The 14385-nt window shown below is 47.8% G+C and overlaps 1 protein-coding gene and 1 non-coding gene across 16 annotated transcripts in view; one reads left to right on the top strand and one right to left on the bottom strand.

The window, feature by feature from the left end:
- Window positions 1-1061: 1061 nt before the first annotated feature.
- MTMR3 (myotubularin related protein 3) overlaps window positions 1062-14385 on the bottom strand; it is a 141796-nt gene continuing 128472 nt past the window's right edge. For 7 of the 15 annotated variants that reach the window (XM_035706455.2, XM_025474506.3, XM_025474505.3 and 4 more), the window contains 7 exons: window positions 11382-11552; window positions 9942-10087; window positions 7752-9156; window positions 6559-6669; window positions 6025-6113; window positions 5215-5241; window positions 1062-3296 (listed from right to left, as the gene is read on the bottom strand). In XM_035706455.2, the coding sequence (XP_035562348.1) occupies window positions 3125-3296; window positions 5215-5241; window positions 6025-6113; window positions 6559-6669; window positions 7752-9156; window positions 9942-10087; window positions 11382-11552 (2121 nt within the window). In that variant the 3' untranslated portion in view covers window positions 1062-3124. Of the gene's footprint in view, window positions 3297-4283; window positions 4397-5214; window positions 5242-6024; window positions 6114-6558; window positions 6670-7751; window positions 9157-9941; window positions 10088-11381; window positions 11553-14385 lie in introns of all 15 variants that reach the window. The other 8 variants (XM_025474514.3, XM_025474516.3, XM_025474508.3 and 5 more) reach the window with 5 other exon arrangements.
- Window positions 13600-13706, top strand: LOC112677045 (U6 spliceosomal RNA). The gene has a single exon (XR_003146814.1). It is a non-coding gene; the product is annotated as a U6 spliceosomal RNA (small nuclear RNA).

Raw genomic sequence — 14385 nt, 5'->3', positions numbered from 1 at the left:
TACAAATTGGTCTGAATACAGTCTGGCCTCCCTGATAGCCAAAGTGGCACCTTCTCCCAGAGAACAAGCTATTTCTCAAACACCTGCTAGATCACACTTGTAGCCTTCAGACTAGAATCAGCTGAGTTCTTTATGTACTTTATATATGTTAGGCAGACAGTACATCCAGAAGGTGACCCTGGAAAGCCTACCTCAGGGTTGAGGCCCTCAGGGAGGCTCTGGACAGGTCACTCTTTAGAGCCTAGCCAACTCACCAGAGATGCTGGACTGGAGGCCCCAGGGCTGGGCACTACTCAGTACCACCCTTCTCTAGGGAGGAACTATATCATGTAGCTCTCCCACAGACCTGCGGGACGAGAAGGATGCCCAATAGTGATGCAGGGAAAAGAAAATACACCTCCATGAAGAATAAGAACTAGTCAAGAAGTGACTAGAAACTATGGTCTTGCTTGGCTAGTTGCAGGTCTACAGAACAGAGGTTTGGTGCTCTGTGTGGAGGGAGGAAAGAAACTCCACTTAGGCACATAATCCAATCGTATCCATTTCCGCTTCTACTTCCAGGGTCTCCCTGCCCACCCACATGCTACCATCCAAGAACAATAGACAGAGCACTTCCAGCCACCTCCCCCTGCCCCAACATCTTCTGAGCTCTACCGCATGCTGGCCTCTGTGCTTAACCACAGCTGCAGATGCAACCGATGCTCCCCAGGGCGAGGGGTGTGGGGGAAGCCTAGAAGCCAGAGGTAGTTTTATTTACTATATTTACTATGGATGCTCAGTTCTTTGGACGAAGAAAAACCCCTAATTGTTAAGATGCCTGATTGCTTTGCCTTTTTAGCTTTACAGATGTTAGGGGCAAAACCATCAAGGAAAATGTGTTTCAGTGCCTGGGCATTGTAGTACACCTCCTTGCCAAGATCCCGAGTAGAATAGAAAGCTGCAGTTATCCTTACCAAAGTTCAGTTTCCCGGTATCACCTCATGCTGCTGCTGTGTAAGAGGGAAAAGGTATGAAGAGGGAATAAACCACAGGGCAAAGAATTAGAACGTGTTAGCAAATGCTACCATGCGGAACACTAAACTTTATTCACTTTATTTATATATTTAACAGTTCTAAAGTATTTACTTCTTGCTTTGACAAAAAATGAAAAATATAGGAGCACTCACTGACTCCTCTTTAGGAGAAAAGGGTTATTATATGTACAGCTACGGAGAGTTACGGTTCCTCCTTTACATACAAAGAAAAATATTAATAAAAAAGTGCTTCATTGATCGAAAAGGGCTAAGAGCTGCAAGCATTTATTCACACTGTACATCAGACCCAAGAAACCCGTATCATCACCTCTTGGCACCTGTCACTAGGAACTGCACAATCTTTAATTAGACTGACTGACTTCTCCCTACCTGCACGGCCAGACCACACAGAGTGCGGAGAAGAACTACACCCTGTTTCACTAAATTCAAACTCCGAGCAACCTGCTGCCACTGGGAAGTCAGAGACGTGCTCAGATGCTCTTGGCTTTGCCTGGACTGACAGCTCCAGGGTAGGCTCTGGGCCACGTCGTAACCACACCCAGGCACACACAGGAGCCACCTTCCTGAGACACAACTTTCCTTGGCCAGGGAATTGCTTCCAAAGGATCAGAGGGTTCCCTGGCCTCACCCCCATCTGCTCACCACAATCCACCATTACCAGTTAGCAGCTTTTAGCAGAGCCAAGCATGGCCCTTCCCCAAGAGGGAGGGCAGGCACAAAACATGGATGCCAAGATTACAAAGCACAAACCTAAACTCTTCTCCACCCTTCCCCCACACTCACTCACAAATATTCTTGATTTAAGGCTCTTTTTGGACCACATCAAAGCTTACTGAGGAAAGGTGCCCCAAATCTCCTACGGGCTGTGTCACTTTTCTAAAGAACCCTGCAGAGTCACCAAGTGGCCCCTCACTGCTGGCCAGCAGCACAGGGGCAGGGCAGGGGGACTGATGGGCCCTTCCCACTGCCCCAAGAAGGGAAGGAGGAGGAAGGCTGATTGTATGGGACATGCTCCCTTTTCCAGAGGCTTGCACTCTCAAAGGCTGATTCTACCCCTTAAGGGGGAGATCCATGATTTGTTTGGTTTGGGAATGGGAAATTTTTGGAACCCTGAGTCTGGATTTCCCTGTGCTGGTCAAGGAAGAGAGATTGTTTGGGGGACCAGGCCCCAGAAGGGGCTTCCAGGTGTGCCCGGGCTCAGGGCAGGCTTTGGCCTTGGCCACGGCAGCAGGACACTGCACTCTGGCCAGTCTGCACTCTTATGCCTGAGGGTGGGAAGTGCTACACAATCTGGCCGAGGGAGGCATACTTATGACAGTGAAGGGAACCCTAGACTATCTAGAGACAAGTTAAAAACAGAATCCCATGCAAGAGAGAACATGCTGGCACCCCCATCCCCAGGCCCTCTCACTTGCCTCAGAGGATCAAACACCTTCCTTCCTCAAAGGGGGGGCCTGGAAGAGTTCTGTTTATTATGTGCCCTTCCCTCCAAATGTCGATCCCATTTATCTGCGAGGTGAGACTGGCCGGGCTCCTCTCAGGAGGTAGAGGGCATTCGGGGCACTGCTCCGAGGGAAGATGCTTCAGCCTCCTCAGCAGCAAAGGTTTTTCCATTCAGTTCTGATGTGGCAGTGGCATGAGGAATAGTCAAAAACATCAGCCCTGGTTTGCTTCCCCATTCACTATATCTCGGGCCTCCAACTCCTGACTCTGACCAGTCTCCTCCCATCCTGAGGAACCAAGCTAACCCTCAGCATCACAGGACAGCAGGCGGCTCAACAGTTACAGTTACAGGGGGCCTGGCAACCTCTGGTCTTCCATTAAAAAAAAAAAAAAATTAAGACAACCAGGGGACTTCTTTCTTTTTTGGAGGCAGAGGGAAGATGGAGAAGGGAGAGGAAAGGGGGGGGGGGGGGGGCAGAAAAATCAATCTACAATCCAGTGGTACATCCCAAATTTCTGTCACTCTGCACAGGTGGTTGGTTCCATGCCCCCATTCCAAAGTGCACGGGCCTCTCGGTCTGCCCAGGCTGTGTGGGCCTGTCAGAGGAACAGCAGCTTGGCCTCTGCTCGCCCCAGGTCACTGAGCTTCAGTTTGAAGTGGCAGCAATGGGCTTGTCCAGTTCAAGGTCAATGCTGGAGCTTGTGGGATGTAGGCTGCTATAGCAAGACTTGCATACTCGACTGGGTTCAAAGAGCTGCTGGCTGGGAACTGGAACCTTCTGATTACAACAACTGGAGCAGAACACATTCCCACAATTCCTTGAGATGAAAAGAATAAACAAAACACAGTTAGTTTCAGTAGCAGGTATGGTGTGGGGAAACCAACTTTAGAAGACAGAACTTTGTTATATGTAATTCGGATGTGCTGGAGACTCCTCCAAGAGTGAACCATTTCATTTGTCTAGCCCAGGAATAAGCCAAGTGTGTGTGTGGGGCATCCCTGCCTAGTACAGTTGCACACCACTGTGACTTTAGGGCCAAGGACACTTGGCTGCCTCACCATTATGGCTCAAGGTTACCAGGTATACAAGAGGATGCTGCTCAAGAGAGATCCAAGGAAAACAAAAGGGCCCAAGGCAGGAGCAGCTGCTAGATCACTGGCTAACTCTTGGCCCAGAAAAACCCAGTTGGCCAAACTCACCTGGGCACTGGCCTCCGTGTAGCCTGTGGTCACAGAGAGGCCAGAGTCCAATGGAACTACCTCCGAGCCCCTCAGCTGAGACAAACTACCTAGCCTAGCTGGGGAGGGAGGGGCCTTGTCCAACTTGCTATTTTTCCAGAGGCTCGGAGGCAGCAACATGGAGAACAGACTATTGCCATCTAGAACTGCCCTGCTGCCAGCATGCAAAGCCAGAAGACAAGCAACCAGTGACACATGCTCAGGGTGAAAGGACAAGAGTACAGATGAACACACGTGCACAAACAGCCCCCTTATTAGATAGGTGTCAGTCAATTATGGCTCATTCCCCTGCCCCCATGCAACTACCAGGGACTATCAGAGCTCCACCTGAAGGCCTGACTGTACCAGGCCCCAAGCCTCCCTTCACCTCCTCCACTTGAAAGCCTGACTCTGTGTCCATGCAGGACAGGTACACACATCCAAACAGCTGCCCTTCACCACTGAAAGGAAAAGAACTGGCAGAGGGTAAGTTTCTGCCCATCTTACAACCCCACTTTGTTAGGCCCTAAAGTACAAATCAACCTCAATAAACCCAAGAATGGGAGTCTTCAAGGAACCTGACATACCAAAGACTTGGGGAAAGCAGCTGAAGCGAAATCCTCTTCCTCAGCCTGTATCACTCACTACCTTTTCATTTATGCTCCTCAGAATACAAACCCCCTGCTGAATTAAGAACCACCTGCACACAGAGGAGAGAATACTAAATACCCTTTGGGGACATAAAAAAACAAACAAACAAAAAAAAAAACCCCACACCACACAAAAAGGAAAGGCTAGACATGGGGGAATGGAAGGACAGAACTAAAACACACACAACTTCATCTTCTAGAACGCAGTAAGCACTTCATGTTTCTGGAAAGCATGAATCGGCAAGAACCTATGGTTACACAGAAAAATCACCTAAATCTACTTTTGAATGTTTCCATCTATTTAACCTATCTGCTGGAGTCCATCCTGATACGAACTGGATCAGGTAAGCTTTTCTATCTGGCTTCTTTCAGGGGGTCCTGATAGACCCTAAGTGGAACCCTCCACTAAAGTCTTCCATGTAAAACAGTTCTCTGGAAAGACCACCTCTGTTCAGTCCTGGTCTCTTTGTTTTTTTTTTTTTTTTAAAGGCAATGCTCTCTGACTTGGAGATCATGAAGCATCATTCTAGCATCCCAATGAAGGACTAACCCACAAGAAATAGCTCTGAAAACCCAACTGGCTATGCCACAAGACCAGCCCCTGCTGAAGCACTGCTTCTCAGGCACGAGCCAAGATGGCTGAGCTGACCTATGTGGTCAGGAGGGGAGTGTATAGTTGCAGCCTGACTCAGCCTTAATAGTCTCCTCAGCTGGCTGCTTTGGTTTCCCCCCAAGCCCACCTGCCTGCCTGCACTCCTAGCCCCGGGCTTCATCCCAATGAGTGCAGAGAAGGGGAAATGGCAGCGTTAGTGTGGAGAAGTTATTATAGATGTGCAGACATCACAGACAGGTTGTTGCAAATGCTCACCACGTTTGATCAACACGGTCAGTGTCCCTGCAAGGAGGGGAAAGAGAGCTCAGAGGAGAAGCCAACCAAAGACATTTGGGCTTGGGGTGCAGGGTAGGGAGATATACAGTCCTAGAAGCATCATCACTAGACAAAGAGGTGGTTCCATTTTCTACCTGGGTTCACTCATCTGGGTGAGCTATGGTCAGGATTCAGATAAAATTCCTGTCCCAAGAACACTGAACATATCTATATAGTTGCCACCTCAGCTGGGGCAAAGCATCCCTAGCAACTAACTACCCCAATCAAGAAGAAAGAAGTCACAAGCCTTAAGGATTGAAGACTATGTCATGTCCTCAGCTGTCCCTACTAGTTTCCCACAGCTAGTTCTCCTCACTACTGGCACAAGGAAAAGTTTAGGGTCAGGGAGCAGGGTAAGGAGTAGGAAAATGAAGTTCCCTGCCCACAGCAAGAAAACTTTTGCTCACTGAAGCCATTCTGAACGGGAAGAAATGGTATTCTAGGAATAAGAAATGGTAATTTGGGTGGTGGCTGTTGCTCTGCTAATCCAGGAAGCAAAACAGACACAAGGGGTCATCATTTGCACATTTTAAAATTTAGTCATGATCACTCTGAATTGGAAAAAGACACCAAGGGCAAACACCAATTTTAGAGGCCCAAAAAGATAAGCTGGAGCCTTGTAGACCCCAGGATCTGCCTCAGATGGGACACCGCCAGCCAGACACCCACATTTCTCCAAGCTGCAGGCTCTGTGGGCCAAATCTCAGCCTCCAAATCCTGGCCCACCCCACCAAACCCCCCAAATGGCACCTGCAGTGGTGCTTCCTGCTGGCGAGCCAGAAGGCGCTGTCGCATGCATAGCAGTGGGCAGCCAGGTGGTCAGGTAGCCAACGGGTCATCTGTAAAAGAGATGGGACCAGGTTAGTGACAGGAGATGGGCCATCCAGCTGGAGCCACAGAGCCATGCTGGGGGCAGCAACAGTCACAAAGACCATATTGGCTCTGGTGGCACCAGCCCAACAGGTTGATGTCAGCAGTACAAGAAAGGCGTCCAAATCGTTTCCCTAGAGGGGACTCCAAACTCCCCTGAGATAAAGTATCAGACAGCAGCACCCTGGGTCACTATGGCAAGGCTCTAGTTAACAGAGACAAGGTGGAGAGAGGACCAGCTTGCTGAGTCTCCCTGGGTCAGAAATTCTAGGCTTGATGGGGATTCACAGAGGCTCAAGGCTAAGTGTGCTATGAGGTTTTTCCTTAGCCAGGGGTACGGGACAGGGATAGGGGTGGAGAAGAACCATAAAACAGTTGCATGGACGGCACTCAGAACAGGGGCTGAGCCTGTACCTCCGTGTCCTGTTTATCCACCTGCTCCCAGCTGGCTTCAGAGAAAATCTCTGTGCTGCAGCGAGACAAACAGTTCTGATCCAGATTGCTTTCCGAGTCGGGGATTGAAGTCTGTTGGCAAACAAACAGAGCTGAACAGAATGAACCTGGCTTGGTAAGGAAGGGAGCACCGGGGACTCTGGGTGGGCCTGCCAGATCTGTAGGCACATCCGGCATCAAGAAATGGGCTGAGCAGGTGCAGAGACCGGGCTGGACTCAGGTGGAAGAGAGATACACAGGTCTAAGGCTGTGCGCGGTGACTCTGCAGTGGAAAGATGGGCCTTGGGTTAAAGGAAGTGAGGGGGACAGAAGTGATCAGGATGGAGTGTGAACTCAGTGTCAGCTGCTCCAATGAGTCCGTTAATCCGACCCTGCCACTTACATCTGCGTGCTGAAACTGAGTGCTTTGGGCATGTCCTCCTTTCTCTGAAGGACTCTTTGGGAAAATGAGAAACCATCATTAGTATGAAGGAAACACTGAGAAGTCAGTTTGAATTGAAAGTCATTGGATGAGCCCGCCTTTAATGTACGCTGACTGCTTCAGAGCCAGGCTCACGCTTGTACTTGAACACATCAAGTCAGACCCAGCCAGTGAGGACAGCACCTCCCTTAGAAACTCCCCATCACATAGCACCACTTCCAGGCCCCATCAATGCTAACTCCTCCACAGTGCCAGAAACTAATCCCTTCTCCCCATTTCTACTGCCATCACCCACCACAGGACAGGTACAAACATCTGTTAAACTAAATCTTCATACCTACAGCTTGTGTTTGGGGGCAGTGGCGGGGGGAAGGGAAGGATGGAGAGGGAGCCAAGTTTACTAGTTACTGGGGAGGACAGGCATTACAATTTGACGTTGCCCTACTAATGTCATTCTGCCCAGGAGTTCATGCCCTTCCTTAAAACGTGATCCTCTCTTCCTTATCCTAACTGCCTAAACAGGACACCTGTGGCAAGTAAGCAAGGCAGGAAATAATAGGCAGACTGCCATTCACATGGCTGAGGCTGATCTCCAGCCTCTCAACAGGACTACTCTGGACCTTAACAATTCTTTTAGAAATCTGTGCCAATCACTGTGCACTGGGCACAAAAAGCGTCCAGCCTCAGTGTGCCCTCTCCTTGGGCAGCTATCGAGGCACCGTGGTCTACTCACCACTTCATCCCCAAAGTCCCCATTGAAACGTAGGGAGCTGGTCAGGTACTGGCTCTCCAGGCGACTCCTGAGCTCCTGCACTTGTTTCTTCAAGGTCTCCACTTCCTGCTGGTGGCCTGACTCAATCTGACGCAGGCGCTGTTGGATGGTGTCTGTGTATACAGGCATGCCATCATCGTCCAGGTGGCTGCGCGAAGGCTGGTCGGGGCTGCCCGTTGTAGATGGCCTCCCCGAGTGGCTGTGCAGCCACTTGTGGTGCAAGTTCCTTGAGTGTAAGTGGGCAGAGTTGCAGCTTGTAGCAGACAGCTGGCGGCTCAGTGAGTCCTTGCTCCTACCAGCCTCCCCATTGGTGCAGTGCCCGTTGGGGGTGGGGTGCTTCTGGAGGGTGCTAAGCCCTGGGGATTGCTCTAAAGCCTTATTTTCAGTCTCTGGGGCACCATTGCACACAAGCCCCTCTTTACATTCAGCTAAAGGCAAGGCACAAGGAGAATGCGTTGGGCTGTGGGTGCTGCCAGGGGAAGTCCTATGTACCACAGATCCCACTTGGGGCCTCTCAGCTAGGCTCTTCTCTGAAGGCTGGGGCTCTGTGGCTTGAGGAAGCATGTCCTTGCCACTGAACCAGCCACTGTTTACCAGGCAAGGTCTATGATGGCCTTTGGGCCCACTTTCTGACTTGACTTGATCTTCTATTAACATGTCCACTGAACTGTCCGTGCTTGGTCCTCTGGCCTCAACTGGGACTTGGGAGGGCAGCAGAGAACTTGACTGTGAGGTATCATAGCCAACTTTTGTATCTACTGGGATTGGAAGAAATGCCTCCTCTCTTTCCTCTGTGATAGCTATTCGGAACTGTTCCACAGGGACCTCCTGGGCATCCTCTCCCCTGGGGGACTCCTGGAGAGAACCAGGGAGAACACTGTGCCCACCCTGTTGCTCAGGAATACCCTGTGAGAATCCAGAAAGGTTAGTGCCGGGATGGTTCGCCAGAGGAGCATCACCCAGTTCTGGTTCTTGAGGAAGGACAATGGCTGAGCCCTCAGGGGTCTTCCCCTTTTCTAAGAGAGCCTCCTTTTTGACCTCCTGCATCTCAGTGCTCCCCCTCTGGGCAGGCTCCTCTATCCCGCTCTCCTCTTTGGTGGCCTCTTGCAAAATGTTCTCCATCTGCCCCTCGGCCACTCCAGCTGCTACAGACAGCTCAGCACCGCCCAGCACTTTGGTTGGCTTCCCCAGGCTGTCAGGATCAGAAGGCTCCTCCCCGGGACCAGCCAGGCTGCTCAATTCCAGGGAGCGCCTGTGCTCCTGCCACTTCTCATTCAGACTTGGGTCACTGCTGCGCCGGCTGGCTAGAGGCACTGTGTTGTCACAAGCTGTAGTCAGATTGTCAAATGATCTAGTCTTTGGTAGCCTAAACAAAAGGAGTTTGAGGGAATGAGAATGTGAGGCTGTTCAGATGAAAGCAGGAGACAACTGATTTTAAAAGGCAGTTGTTTCATAATTGGGTCCATAGTTATTCAAGGATCTATGGCATCTCTAAAGTGAGGCTGAGACAGATGGAAAAGCAAAGTCCCAGCAAAGCCCTTCCTCTAGTCTGCAAATTTCTTCTTATCCTCCACTCACCCTGCCCAACCCCGTGCTCACACAAACTAATAGCAAATGCTATTTTAAAAAAACATTCATGATGCTGCTGTTTTTCAACTATTGACAAAGCAAAGTAGCATTGCTGATTTTTCTGCTATTAATGTAAATAATACATTAATTTATTTAGCAGTCTGAATTCAATAAACTTAATTCTCAAGTGGCAAAGCCAAACTTTCTATCATCTGATGGCATCTGCCTTTTTGGCCTAAAAAGGCAAGTGACAGCAGAAAGACAGGAAGGAGTACAGTGCAGTGGCGGAAACTCAAGCCAGAGGGTCACAAGGAACTCAGAGGTTTACTCCATCACTGAGAAGCTGCTCGGTGCATGCAGCAAAAAACAATATAGTGACAAGGCCCAATGCCCTTCAGGAAATGAGGCTCTTAATGGCCTTGTAGCCTGAAACCCTTATACTTTCCCTGAGAAGACTTCAGAGATCTAAGCAAGATGTGTGGAGCCAGATAATATCATGATCTCTAACTATGCCTGGATGAGTCTACACAGAAGTACACCCAGGTAGGACTCCAGGCCTTGGCATCAACCCTCTGGGCTCACCGGCTCAGGGGCGGATCATCAGGGCTAGTGCCAGGTGCTGGATATGGCGCACAGCTGTCATCCACGGGGGTAGACGGGGATGGGCAGGGCAAGTACACTGCACTCCACAGCATCAGGTTACGCACGTGGCACACAGGATACAGCACCTGAGAAGAGAGCAGTGAGGATATAGGTTTAAATAAGTCCCAACAAGTCTTTAGAAATGAGGGTCAAATGTAATCACCAAGCTGGAACATTCACCAGGTCTTGTACCACCTGCCACTTCCCACTCTTGTGGGTACAAAAATCCAAGAGGAGTTTTTACATCTATTTCTCATTAATTATTTCTTAGGTCCCCTTTATCAAATGACTGATTTTCATATCAACTTAATTTATTGCTTTTACTGCATATGAAAGTGAGTCACTCCACTAGATGGTGACTGTTTCTTGGTATAATAATGTGGCTTCAGAAGACACTGTCAAACCTGTCCTATAGGATCATTTTAATCATGTGAAAAGAAGGGAATTTTCTTCCTGTATTGTGACTTCTCCAACAGGCAGAGTGAAAAGAGAAGCAGTTAGTGTAAATCTTTCCTTTGACTACTTAAATAGAAGCATATTACCAGTCCAGCAAAGCAATATAACCTCTAATTAGCCTCCTTTTGACTTTAGAATTTAATATGCATTTTTGACAAAAGGAACAACACAGATGTGCGTGTCTCCTGTCCTCTGTGTAACAGAAGGTGTTCCTTTGAAGAACAAAGTCTTGTGCAGCCTGGGTGTCTCAGCGGTTTAGTGCTGCCTTCAGCCCAGGTGGGATCCTGAAGACCTGGGATCGAGTCCCATGTCAGGCTTCCTGCATGGAGCCTGCTTTCCCTCTGCCTGTGTCTCTGCCTCTCTCTCTCTATGTCTCTCATGAATAAATAAATAAAATCTTAAAAAAAAAAAAAAAAAAGAACAAAGTCTTAAAGGGCCTGCTAGTTCTCCATGTGAGCAGAAAAATCACACAGACACACATGCTAATGTCATACACACTTTTCTGCAGGAGCTGCAGTACCTATCATCACCTGATGACACTGGAAGGGTGCCAGGGGTCTGGTGGCAGCTCCTTCTGAGCTATCAGGCACATCTAGCGGACAATTTAGGTTCCCCTTCCACTTGTTAGAATATGCTAAGAGTGAGTTAAGCTCTGACAGAGATGCCAGAAAAGATTTGTGTCTGGAGTGGCAAAATAAAGATGTATATTAAATCAAACCACCCTGAGCAAAGAGTGGGCAGAAACAGGTCAGAGCAGCACCTGGAAATAAGCCTTTTTTGGGACAGATGGAAAAAAAATGGAACCAACCCACCTAGAGACAACAGAGATGCCTCTGAGAAAACAGTCTCTACTGACAAAGGCACCCATATATCACCACCCCCAAACTCCTTCTGATCAGAGAGGAAAGGCTGAAGGATACATACGGCTTCTGACTGAGAGGAATACAGTAGGTTTTTGAAAGCCTTGTTGCCTGCCCGAAGCAGTGACCACACAGAACATGTCCGCTCCTGAGTATGCTTTTCTCCTCTCTCCTTGGCGTTGTTGCACAGGAATGTTCCAAACAGGCAGGAATAGGTATGTTGCACCAGTTTCACCTGTGGGAGTCCAAAATAAAGCAATAGGGTACACATTCTCTGGGGGAAGGGTAGCCCCACTGAGCACCCCCTTCCCCAACATCCCTAAGAGCACCTCAGATCCGTAAGGATGGGGGGAACCAAGTAAGCCACACCAAGAGCTGCCTCCTCACCACACCAATCCCTGAGCGCCAACCTCAACCATAGCATTCCTGAGTCAAAAGAGCAAAGAGAGATTGCTGGCACCCTCTCTCCTCTTAGGCCTCCCTGGTAACCAGTCTGGAGAGTCCTAAGTTAATAGGCACACCCCAGAGGACAGATATATCACCTGGGTACAGAAACAGGTCAGTGTGCAACTCAAGTCTGAACTGAGAACGCACTTCTTTTATTATTCATTCATTCATTCATTCATTCATTCATTCATTCATTTTGAGAACGCACTTCTAAACAACTTTTCACTCAACAAATCATTCCTGAGCATCTGACATACCCCAGACATTTCTATGGGGCCTGGATAGGCAACAATAATCAGACACCTATCCCGCCCTGATGGAGCTGGTTCTAGTTGTAGGGGAGGGGTGACCATGCTGTGGACCACAATTAAGGCAAGGTGAGAGGGACAGGGCACATACGGGCAGCAGGAGAAGTGAGAAAGCAAGTTAAGAGGGTATCTCAGGGGGAAATGCTCCAGGCAAAGGCAACAGCCAGCACAATGGTCTTGACCGAGCAAGTGCTTACAACTTCCAAGAAAGAGAAGTAGGCTAGTGTAACTGAAGGACATTGCAGAAGGAAGGCAATGATAGGAAATGAATCTAGACAAGTAATGTCTAGGACAGCTCTGCAGGCCATTTTAATGACTGATTTTTACTCTGTGTGAAATGGAGTCATTGGAGGTTCTTGAGCAGAGGAATGACATGGTCTGAATTATGTTTTAGAAGGATCCCTCTAGGGGAGCCTGGGTGGTTCAGTTAGTTAAGCTGTGGGCTCTTGATTTTGGCTCAGGTTGTGATCTTGGGGTAGTGAGACTGAGCCCCATGTCAGGCTCAGTGCTTATCAATGATGTGCTCAGCAGGGAGTCTGCTTGAGATTCTCTCCCTCTCCTACTGGCCCTCCCCCTGCTTGTGTGGCTCTCTCTTTCTAAAGTAAACAAAGGATCCCTCGAGTTGGTGGGCTGACTCTCCAGAATTGGGGCAGAAGATGGTGGTAACTTGGACCAGTGTGGGAATAGTAGAAGACAGCAAGAAGTAATCAGGTTTTATTTATTTATTTGTTTATTTATTTATTTATTTATTTATATTTATATTTTTATTTATTTATTTTTTTTAAGATTTTATTTACTTGACAGAGCACACAAGAGCACAAGCAGGGGGAGCAGCAAGGGGAGGGGAAGCAGCAGGGGGAATGGGAGAGGCAGGCTCCCCGCTGAGCAGGGAGCCCAATGTGGGCCTCAGTCCCAGGACACAACCTAAGCTGAAGGCAGACACTTTACCAACTGAGCCACCCAGACACTCCAGTATCCAGGTTTTAGACAGATTTTGGAAGTAAAGCTGCAGAATCTGCTGAGAGAATAAAACGTGGAGTATGAAAGAGAAAGGAGAATTAAGCATGCAAGTTTCTGCCCTAAATAAATGGAAAGACTGAGTTGCAACCTGGTGAGGCTAAAGACTTCTAGAAGATCAGATGTGGGGATGGGAAGATGTGGAAATCAGGAACCAAGTTTCGAACATGTTAAAATGTTCAATGTGAAATACCATTAGGACATCCACATGGAGATACTGAGTAGTCACAGTTGGGTATGTGAGTCTGGAGTTAAATGGAGAGATCTGAGCTGAAGACATAATTATAAAGATGGGAATCATGAATAGCAATGGACTAGATGAAATCCTCAGAGAGGCAGTAAGCTATAGAAGCACCTTGGAGGCTGAGTCCTGGAGCATTCAAACATCCAGCACTGGGAAAATATGGACAAACAGGAAACAGAAAGGACCAGCTAGTGAGACAGAGAAGAAACAAGGCAAAGTGTGTGTTGGCAGTCAACTGAAGAATAGGTGTCAAGAAAGGTGTGATTGTGCTTGCTTCGGCAGCACATATACTAAAATTGGAACGATACAGAGAAGATTAGCATGGCCCCTGTGCAAGGATGACATGCAAATTTGTGAAGCGTTCCTTATTTATTTATTTATTTATTTATTTATTTATTTATTTATTTATTTATTATTTTTTTTGCGTTCCATATTTAAAAAAGAAAAAGAAAAAGAAAAAGAAAAAGAAAAAGAAAGGTGTGATTAAATAGTACCAAAGAGTAAGATGAAGACAAAGATACAAACTTCCAGTTATAAAATTAAGCCCTAGGGATGTAATATACAGGAAGGTGGCTACAGTTAATAATATTCTAGTGCATATTTGAAAGTTGCTAAGAGAGTAGCTCTTAAAAGTTCTCCTCACAAGAAAAAAAAATTGTGTGGTAATGGATGTTAGCTACTGATTGTGATTATTTCAAAATACGCAAATTTAGAATAATAACTGTGTTGTATACCTGAAACTAGCATGTTAAAGTGTCAATTATACCTCAATTAAAAAAAAATTTCTTAACAAGATCAAGACTGAAAGCAGATCACTGGATTAGCAACATGGAAGTCACAGCTCTGGACCTGACTGGATTGGGTTTTAGAGCAAGAATGTGAAAAAAGGAATTTGAGACAGTAAATGCAGAAGACTTGAGGAGCTCTGCTGTGAAGAGATGAGATACAGGAAGTGAGACTAATAGTTGGCAAGAGATGCAAAGCTGGTAAACGGTTTTGAGGGGATAAAAGGCACTACACCATGTCTGTGTATTAACGGCAACAATGTGGTA

This window comes from Canis lupus, chromosome 26 (genome assembly GCF_003254725.2).
Source record: "Canis lupus dingo isolate Sandy chromosome 26, ASM325472v2, whole genome shotgun sequence".
Lineage (NCBI taxonomy): Eukaryota > Metazoa > Chordata > Mammalia > Carnivora > Canidae > Canis > Canis lupus.
The sequence above is the reverse complement of the archived record's forward strand: the minus strand, read 5'-3'. Positions and strand labels throughout refer to the sequence as shown.